Here is a 9420-nt window from a genome sequence, read left to right as displayed (position 1 = left end):
ATACTGATTTGCCAGCCACATGAGTAAGCTTCTTGGAAGAGGCTTCTCTAGCCCCATTCCAGCTACCCTAACTGATGCCAAGTGGAACAGAGACTAGCTGTCCCTACCAAGTCCTGTCCAAATTGCAGACTAGAGAGCAAAATAATTGAGTTTTTTTAGCCAATAAGTTTTCTGGTGGCTTGTAACAGCATTAGATAACCAGAAAAGATGAAATCAAGTTTCCTCCTCTGCTCTGATCCCATATATGTATTAGCAGTAGAACGTGTGGGCAAGTTCATTTAGTCCAGCAGAAGTAAGTGTGGTTTATAGAGAAAGTAGGTCATGAGGAAATTACTGAGTTTGCCTTGAGCTGTGTGACCAGTGTTTGACTTACAGAACTCCGTCCAGTTATTCAGCAAATCTTTCTGGATGCCTGCCTTCTACTTGGTGGTAAGCAGAAGTAGTACCTCTGAGAATTGATCTCACTCTGGATACAACTGTGTCATGGTAACCATTTTTAGTTCCACAACCCACTGATATCTATTTTATGTCCATTCAAAAATGTCAATTTATTCAGACTGGCCATCTGACCCACAGATCAAACTTAAGCCATACCTAAAATTCCTCTAGACATGTACCAGACATTTGGCCAAAAAATAAAATGCAACCGAAGAGACACAATGTCTAGTGATCCAATCAGGAGAAAACAGATCTAGGGTATCCTTTTGCAAAATTCGTCAGTTTTGGAGGGGTACTTTTCCTGGAGCAAAGTCACCTGATGTAGTTGCTCAAAGTGGTTCTGTCAACTTTTATCTTGCCTAATTACCCAAGAAACCAGTTAGTGCCGAATAATCTTTTTGATGTGAATACTTATGATGTAAATTACAATACCTCCACTTCTTGCGGTGGGGCGATCCTTCCACGAGAGGGAGTAACTGTCTCGCAAATCAGAGGTCTTCATTATCTGGCTCAAAAGCTAAAGGATTGGCTCTCAAGAGATTTTCGATTTACAGTGCTCTTAAAACCCGCTTTAAACGACCTGAAGCTTCATCTTAAATCTTGTAATTTATTCCAAGTTGCAAGTGAGGAAATGAAGGCTCTCTCTGGGCTTGGATTCCTTCCTCTTCAAAATGGGGACGACGTCAGATTTAATCATCCCACAGAGTGAGTATACGTGACAGAGCCCCTGACCTGCTCAAAGAGGTCCGACTTCCGTTCGCGACCCTCCATCCCTTTCCCTCACTTCCTCTCCCTATCTTTGCCCCGCCCCTGGCGTTTGGCAACGCACGCCTGTGATTGGCTGCTGAGAGCCGCGAGGCGGCGGAAGGGTCGCGGAGGCCTTGGTGAAGGCGGGGTGGGCGCGGTAACGGACGCCGGGACCCCCTAGGCGGCAGCGGCGAGTTAAGTGCGGACCGGCTAGCGCGTGGCAGCAGCCAGGGAGCCTGAGGCCGGGGTGTCGTGCGCAGGCGCTACTCGGTTGGGCCGTGAACTGGCCGAGGCCTCGGCTGCGAGGCCTTCCCGATGCCGGTTGGGGCTCTGCGGAGCAGAGCGGAGGCTGCTCCCGGGCCTCGGGCGGGGTAGAAGCCCGGCGGGCCCGCTGCCCCGCGCGCGGTGGATGCGGCGTTGGCGATGGACGCGGCGGCGGCGATGGACGCTCTAGAGGAAGAGAGCTTCGCGCTGTCCTTGTGAGTGACGCCGCACTAGCCCGGGAGGCTGAAGGTCGGGGCTGCCGGCGCTTGGCCTCGGCCTCTGCCTCCGCCCTGCGAAACCAGGATCCCCGGTGTGGGTGGGAGAGCAACAAGACTCCGCCCCAGTTCCCGCGGCCGACTCTGCCGCCGCGGCGACCGCGGGGTTCAGCCCTGGAGGACAGGAGTGCAGTGCGGTGTCATGCGATGATACACGCCTCTGTCACAATGCCCCCCGCCTCCAATCCTTGGTCGTCAGCAAAACCTGGCGAGTTTGAGCTGCAGAGGCCCGACCACGGGTCAGAAGACCACCACCACTACCCCCAGGGGTTCTAATTGCCCCCCTTCCCGGCCAGTGTCTTAACCGCACCAAGTTTACGCGCGCCCACAAGCAGATTGGTGTGGGGTGATAGCGAAAATGCGGTGAGTAGGACCCCAACGAAATAAATGCGAGGAGCCTTAAGATGTCCGCTGTGAGCCTTTGCCCCTTTTATTTGTCCCTGTTGTAAGTCCTTGGGTCGTATCATGTTTTATGAAAGTGGAGCCATTGCATTCAACTTTGATGTCACAGATGTGTCAAATGTGTTTTCTTCTGTGTGGCATTGCTGAATTAGACAGTAATCATTATTAATTTTTAAAGCTAGTTGATGGGAAGTTTATTTGAAAATGTCCATAATACATTTTGAAAAAAAGAGGAATTAATCTGAAACAGCTCCTAATCCAGGCGTATTTTTCAGCTCTTCCGCCTCTGATGCAGAATTTGATGCTGTGGTTGGATATTTAGAAGACATTATCATGGGTAAGCTTCCTTGCCTGTGCTTTTTAGGTTTTAGGCCCTTGCTTTTAAGGACGTTGAAATCCATTTGGAGAGTTAATTTTCAAAAAGAGAGAAAACATGAAGCTGCATGTAATGTTTAATGTAACGTACTGTAATACAAAGTAAGCCTTATTGTGCTTTGCTTTACAGGCTACAGCCCCTACTCCTTTAAGTAACTAGTAACCATAGATTCAGTCCCCTGAAGGGACTTATTCAGGTAATGGGGCACCTTGAAGTTATGGGGCTCTTGGCAAAACTTCAGAAAATATTAACCTAGTTTATTTCAGAGAGTAAAATCAATTTTTAGTCTTGTGTTTTAATATTTTGTGATATAAATCACAGTGTAATACCATAGCCATTGGGACTTCCCTGGTGGCGCAGTGGTTAATTTTGTCTACCAGTGCATGGAACACGGGTTCGAGCCCTGGTCCAAGAAGATCCCACATGCCGCAGAGCAACTAAGCCCGTGTGTCACAACTGCTGAGCCCGCGAGCCACAACTACTGAAGCCTGCGCCCTAGAGCCTGTGCTCTGCAACAAGAGAAGCCACCGCGATGAGAAGCCTGCGCACCTCAAGAAGAGCAGCCCCCAGCTCGCCACAACCAGAGAAAGCCTGCACACAGCAGCGAAGACCCAACGCAGCCAAAAATTAATTAATTAATTAATTTAAAAATACCATAGCCATAGCACACATGTTCGTGAGGAACAAGATGTCATACTTCAGCTGGGTTCTGAGTTCGAATTTGTGGATTCATTTTGGCATCCATAAGTCCTGCTAAGTAATAAGCAGTAATAGGCACCAACCATTTAAGACAAGTATGTGGGAGAGAAAAATTTGAGAAAATGTTGTCTGTTGACTTTAAGTTTTCTGAGAATTAGGAAAAGAACACTGTTGTTTGGTGTTACTAGCTGTATTTCTTAGCCTTGTTTAGTGAAAAATCATTGACCAAGTTTTTATACCTTCGGGTCCTGTAAAGGTTCATACCCTTAACTCCTAAATGCAAATGTTTCACTGTTAAGATCCCATGTGGATCTGAGGATTTCTGGGGAATGCTGAGGAATACTTTCTTTTGGCCTCTATGAGTAACCTGTGTGCTGTGGGAAAGCCCAGGGTATTTATTCCAAAGTCTAGGTCATTTATGAAGCTTTCCTTTTATTTTTAGAAGTTATATTCTGTTTGGTTGTTAAAATACCCTAAATACCATAAACCTTAATGTTTGCTATGAATCAATCTCTATACATGAATTCTCATCTAAATTCCACATAGCAAGTCTTACAGGATAGGTACTCTGATCATCCTCATTTTTCCAATGAAGAAACTGGGGCTTAGAGAAATTAAGTAACAGGCCGAAGGTCACACAGTTGTAAGTGGCCGAGGTGGGATTTGAACCCAGGTAGTCTAGCCTCTATCAGAGCCCATGCATTTAATCACTACACTGTTTACACCACTGCTGCTGAAATTATATTAAGACAACCCTTTGTGGAGTTCCCAAGCCACCCTGGTTAAAGTGGACTAGAGGATAGTGGTGGTTGCACAGCAGCGTGAAGGCGCTTCATGCCGCGAAACTGTACGGTTAACACCTTCAGCTTTCCCCTCCTAGAGACTGGCCATCCATAAAGCAGTTCTGCTGACATTTCTTCCTGCCTGTTTAGAAATCAGAATGGTTTTTAGTCTCCACTAAAAAGAGTACATTTTTCCTATTGCGGTTCAGATGATGAGTTCCAGTTATTACAGAGGAATTTCATGGACAAGTACTACCAGGAGTTTGAAGACACAGAAGAGAATAAGCTCACCTACACACCTATTTTTAATGAATATGTAAGTGGATTCCTGTTTCTCTTACTGGAGATTAGGATTTCTTTAAATTATGAATTTAGGATCAAGTGATGTTGAAATCTGCTCAACTTAATCTGCCATCAGCACCCTGCCGGGAAGCCTAATTAGAATCTGATTTAGTCTTCACCTCCTGTTGTTTTCCTCTGCACAGTTCTTGGGGCTGTTTTCCAAATATTTAATGACTTCGTCTTCTGTTTTAAAACATGTTTGGCTTTATCATAATCCTGCTTTCAGTTACAGTATGTGGATTCACCATACCTTGCACTTACATACTTTTGACCTTTTGGGCTTTCACACACTATTTTTTCCTACTACATAATCCAGTCAGGTATGCACGACTGTTTGATAAAAGTGAAAACCAAGACCAAGATCACTAAGTAGTTGGTGGCAAAACCAAGACTAGAACCCAGGGACCTCGACTCTTGACCCCTTGGGTCTTTGCCCTATGCCAAGGCCTCATGCAGCCTCCTGTTATGATCTCATCGGTTCGAGAAGAGGTTTGAGCCTCCAGGACTTTCTTCCCTTAACATAGAAGTGTGGCAGAGTCGAAGAAGGTTTCTTAAGCCAAGCCTCAGCTTTTAAGGAACCTGCGATTACCTCCAACTGTGTGCTTTTTTATATGTTCTTTCCGCACAGATTCTGTCTACCCAGGCAGAAAAGCCCCCACTTACTTCACTCCTCCCTTCCCGCCGTGGGGAGTGGGAGCCCTTCTGCTCCCTATCCCTACCCACCTTGGAGCATTCCTCTTGTTACATCGTAATTACCTGCAAATGCCTCTCCCACGGGTGGGCCAGGGCACAGGGGGTGTGCTCACTGAGGACAGGAGCTGGGTTTGGGTTTGGGTTCTCTGGGTTCTCCCAGCACTCGCAGGGAGCCAGGCACACAGAATAGGCTCTTAGGAAATGTTTTCAAAGGGCTGGAGGACAGGCTTTCTGAAGAGAAGCTTTGTTTTCTTAAAGCACAGTCTGACCAAGATCCTTTCCACTGTTAGATTTCTTTGGTAGAAAAGTATATAGAAGAACAGCTGTTGGAGCGGATTCCTGGATTTAACATGGCGGCTTTCACTACAACTTTACAGTGAGTTGAGCTTGACTCTGCTTTCTTACGTCTTTTTACCCTCAACTCTGAAAGAACACCCTCCCCCTTGTTTTCCTCAGTGCTTGAATATCAAGCTTTAGAGCACTTGGTTAGGTCCTGGGTGGGAGGCCCTCCAGACCTTTGAGGGAAATCTCGAAGAGAGAGTCTGTATCATCATTCATTCATGAAGCAGCCCCTTTTCTTTTGCAGGCACCATAAAGATGAAGTGGCCGGTGACATTTTCGACATGCTGCTCACGTTTACAGATTTTCTGGCTTTTAAAGAAATGTTTCTGGACTATAGAGCAGTAAGTTCCTCTGTCTGTTTAGTCACAGTGAACTGCTTAGAAAGTTCCAAGTAGACCTGTCGAGCACAAACCACCCCCTGTGCTCCTCTCTGTAAGACTGGCCAGTATCAGCAGAGCGAGCTGCTGTCCTCTGCTGGCCGGGGCCTGGGACCCTTAACAAGGAATTACATTCTCATGGTTTGGTGAAACAGGTCCCAGGCACCTTATAGGGTTCCTAAATAATCAAAAGGACAAAGCCAAAAAACAGGTCTGATTGCCTTGCTTTTCTTGGAGTACAGGTTCTTAATAGGAAAAAGAAATGTTTTTCAGTGAAGAGAGGTCATTTTTTTGTTTTTTTGGCTGCGCCTCGTGGCATGTGGGATCTTAGTTCCCCAACCAAGGGACCAGGGATCGAACCCGTGCCCCCTGCAGTGGAAGCGTGGAGTCTTAACCACTGGACTGCCAGAGAAGTCCCCAAGAGGTGCATTTTTAAAGAGTGACCAGCTCTGAATAAAAATGCAAAATCACTCCCTCTTCCTGTGTGCTCCCTGGTGGCCCACCCTGAACACTTCCTTCCCTGTTATGAGCTAGAAAGGACTTTTTTTTGTCTCTTGCCTCTTAAAGTTGCTCTCTTCTCATGTAGGAAAAAGAAGGCCGGGGACTGGACTTAAGCAGCGGTTTAGTGGTGACTTCATTGTGCAAATCATCTTCTATGACAGCTTCCCAGAACAATCTGCGGCCCTAGGTCCCACCTCCAGGTAATGGGATCTTTCTAGACATCACCAGCCCAATAGACTGGGAGAGGCTTTGGCTGATGTTGTCTGAAGAATACATCTTGGAATCACTGACTCTGTTCTGCAACTCTTTGTTAATGTTAAGTATTGATGGGTCAGAAGAAAATGACCCGACCTTCCTGGGACACGTGCTTGTCTTCAGTAACCCTAGTACTCCGCCCTGAGTAGACACCTCTTTCAGGAGCTTCTGAGTCTGGCTCCTGCACCAAGCCCAAGTCCAGCATTCCACCTGGGGGGCACTTCCCCAGCATATGTGTTGGTGTGTCCTTGTTGGAAGAACCCACCATCACCAACTCTCTTGGCCCAGCAGGCCTTGCATGTCCCACCAGGCATTTTTTTTTTTTTTTTGCGGTACGCGGGCCTCTCAGTGCTGTGGCCTCTCGCGTTGCGGAGCCCAGGCTCCGGACGCACAGGCTCAGCGGCCATGGGTCATGGGCCCAGCCGCTCCGCAGCATGTGGGATCTTCCCGGACCAGGGCACGAACCCGTGTCCCCTGCATCGGCAGGCGGACTCTCAACCACTGCGCCACCAGGGAAGCCCTCCCACCAGGCTTTTTGTGCACTCACAGCTTTTTATATGGGTCAGAGTTTCAGTCCTGCAGCCTCAGTGGGGTTTTTGACTGGGAGTATTTATCTAGGGTTTAACTCAAGCTAGGTACCCATCTCAAGATTTCTGAAACTCCTACTATCACAGCTAGTCTTGGAGGTAGGAATCGACTTAGAGAGTTGTCCTTTACCTAAAAAGGTACTTGTGAAAATCAGTTCCTAGTCTTACACGTACAGTCCTTGTATCACTTTACTGTCTTCTACTGGTCCTGATGTAGTCCCATTGTTTCTATAACTCTCATTTATGTGTTTTTGAAAACATTTTTATAAATGAATACTCAGGCTAACCTAGTGGATATAATCTTGGAACTTCCATGATTACCCACTTCAAGATCAAAGTATTATATTGCTGTGTGCTTTTTAGCTGTTAGTGCTATGAAAGCAAAAATGCTTTCCATGTTGGTGTTCCTGTTTTACTGGGCACCAATGAATGTATGCTGGAAGTGGTCTAAAAGGTTTCCTTTTCTTAGAGCATGTTAGTATTTGTGCAGGTTTGCTTAAAACCCTTTCTATGTAGAACAGCTCCTTAGGTTTTCTGTTGGGGTAGGGGCTGTGCACTTCCTTCTTGCTGTCAAAATAATCCTACCAAGATAGTGTTCCACTGGTCTAGCTCAGTAGGAGATAGCAAACAGCTTTACTGGTCATCTGTCTGCTTGGATTTAGTACACTGGTTTAGTACAATGTTTGATAGAACATTACTGACCAGAAAACATGGATGTCACCTCTCTAGAAAGAAAAACTATAGTAGTTCAATTCCCAATGTATACCTTAGTTGTTTTTTTGTTGCTTTTTTTATTTTTAAAGTAAAAATAAGACTCTCTACTGACTTCTCACTTGGCTGTTCTGGTTTTAAAGGATGAGCTAGCTGTAGGCTGTGCGTTTTTCTGTACCAACGTGGCGCTTATTAAATACTTTGGTACCATGAGTAAAATTTCAGGTGTTTTGAAAAAAACAAAAACCATCATTCTAAATGAGTCATCCCGTCTTTACTATTGCTGCTGCCATCAGGTTATCAGTACTTTGGTCTTTCAAGACGAAGTCTTTTAAAACACTTCGTCTCCTGGCCTTGCCTACCCTTCTTGCTCTTTTTATAAACGGGACTGCCCATCGCAGGCCAGGCATGTTGGAAGCACTTGATGAAGAATCCCTCTATTCAGTCTGGCTGAGAAAAGGCAGGTGGACAAAGATGAAATTATGAAAAGTGAACAAAAAAGGCAAATGGTTCTTTTTCATCCTTTTCCACTCAGAAAAAAAGCAGGCACGTCTGTTGTAGCTTCACATTAGAAAACAGGCTTTCTGATTTTTTTAAAACAAACTAGAACTCTCTCCGGTCTGCTCAGGAACTTAGCTCATCATGTCCCACCTTCAGAGGGGCTCAGGGATGGTTGGGATGAGAAGGCCCCACAGGCAGACCTAGCCTCAGGAGACATTTGCCTCCTCCTATTGCTTAGGCCTCCTCAGCCATGGGAAGCACTGTTCACCCAAACTGCAGGGCCAGGGGCTAAGGACTGGGGGATGCATTGGCCTGAACCAACAGGTAGTTGTTTGACAAAGAGTGTTAACATCTCCACCAAAATAGGCTGTGTTTTAGGGTGTCAGAAACCTGGTAAGACTTGCCAAGGATTTTGTTTTCTCTTAAGCCTCAAAAGAAAATCAGTTGGTCTTCCTTAAAACTATCCTTTTATGGCTTAATTCTAGAATGACTATAATTTGTTATTCAAACTCTGAGACACTGGAGAGTAAAAAGGGATGCTATTAACTCACACCAGGACAACAGGCACAAACTAGGCCTGGGACCCAAATGGGACATGGGTATCAGACTTAGTCCCCCCCCACCCCCCTTCGCAATGGAGCAGCTCATCTGCAACTGTTTGAATCTAGTTACATTTTAATTGTTCCCAGTTTTTTAAGACAGGACCAAGGGGTGCCCAGAAATGCCTGTGGCTCATTATTCAGAGCATGTTGTGCTGTGGTGGGAAAATAAGTTCAGAAGGACTCCCCCTCTTTGCTGCTCTCCCCTCTCTCTACTGTCTGTAGCAGCTCCGCGCATCAGGCACTTGGATTATCTGATCTCTGAACTTCACAAACTGTCAAGGTAGGCGACATTATGGCAATCTTAAGTTCATCAAGATGACTAAATGATTTACTGTTCACAAACTGTCAAGGTAGGTGACATTATGGCAATCTTAAGTTCATCAAGATGACTAAATGATTTACTGTTAAACTGAGACCCTTTTCAGAATAAAAAGGGGTGCTATTAAATTTATGCCATGACAAGCGGCATAAACGGGGCTGTCCCAGCAAAGCAGGCAGGAAGTTGGTCATCCTACCTCAGGTCAAA

The 9420-nt window shown here is 46.0% G+C and overlaps 1 protein-coding gene across 2 annotated transcripts; it reads left to right on the top strand.

The window, feature by feature from the left end:
• The first annotated feature begins 1296 nt into the window (after window positions 1–1296).
• On the top strand, window positions 1297–8043 carry ARL2BP (ADP ribosylation factor like GTPase 2 binding protein). 2 transcript variants are annotated; one of them, XM_004264921.4, is made up of 6 exons: window positions 1297–1664; window positions 2402–2463; window positions 4193–4299; window positions 5309–5394; window positions 5605–5701; window positions 6324–8043. In XM_004264921.4, the coding sequence occupies exons 1-6, from the start codon at window positions 1609–1611 to the stop codon at window positions 6423–6425; spliced, it is 510 nt and encodes a 169-aa protein (XP_004264969.2). In that variant the 5' UTR covers window positions 1297–1608; the 3' UTR covers window positions 6426–8043. The 2 variants fall into 2 exon arrangements, with proteins under 2 accessions (XP_004264969.2, XP_033274899.1); XM_033419008.2 differs by lacking the exon at window positions 1297–1664 and adding an exon at window positions 1881–2087.
• The last annotated feature ends 1377 nt before the right edge of the window (window positions 8044–9420 follow it).

This window comes from Orcinus orca, chromosome 20, assembly GCF_937001465.1.
Source record: "Orcinus orca chromosome 20, mOrcOrc1.1, whole genome shotgun sequence".
Lineage (NCBI taxonomy): Eukaryota > Metazoa > Chordata > Mammalia > Artiodactyla > Delphinidae > Orcinus > Orcinus orca.
The sequence above is the reverse complement of the archived record's forward strand: the minus strand, read 5'-3'. Positions and strand labels throughout refer to the sequence as shown.

Excerpts from the sequence above, each read along its gene's own strand:
- ARL2BP (XM_004264921.4), top strand. The coding sequence starts at position 1,609 with ATGGACGCGGCGGCGGCGATGGACGCTCTAGAGGAAGAGAGCTTCGCG. Across the intron at positions 1,665-2,401 it reads GAGAGCTTCGCGCTGTCCTT|CTCTTCCGCCTCTGATGCAG; the intron begins GTGAGTGACGCC and ends CGTATTTTTCAG. Across the intron at positions 4,300-5,308 it reads CACCTATTTTTAATGAATAT|ATTTCTTTGGTAGAAAAGTA; the intron begins GTAAGTGGATTC and ends TTCCACTGTTAG.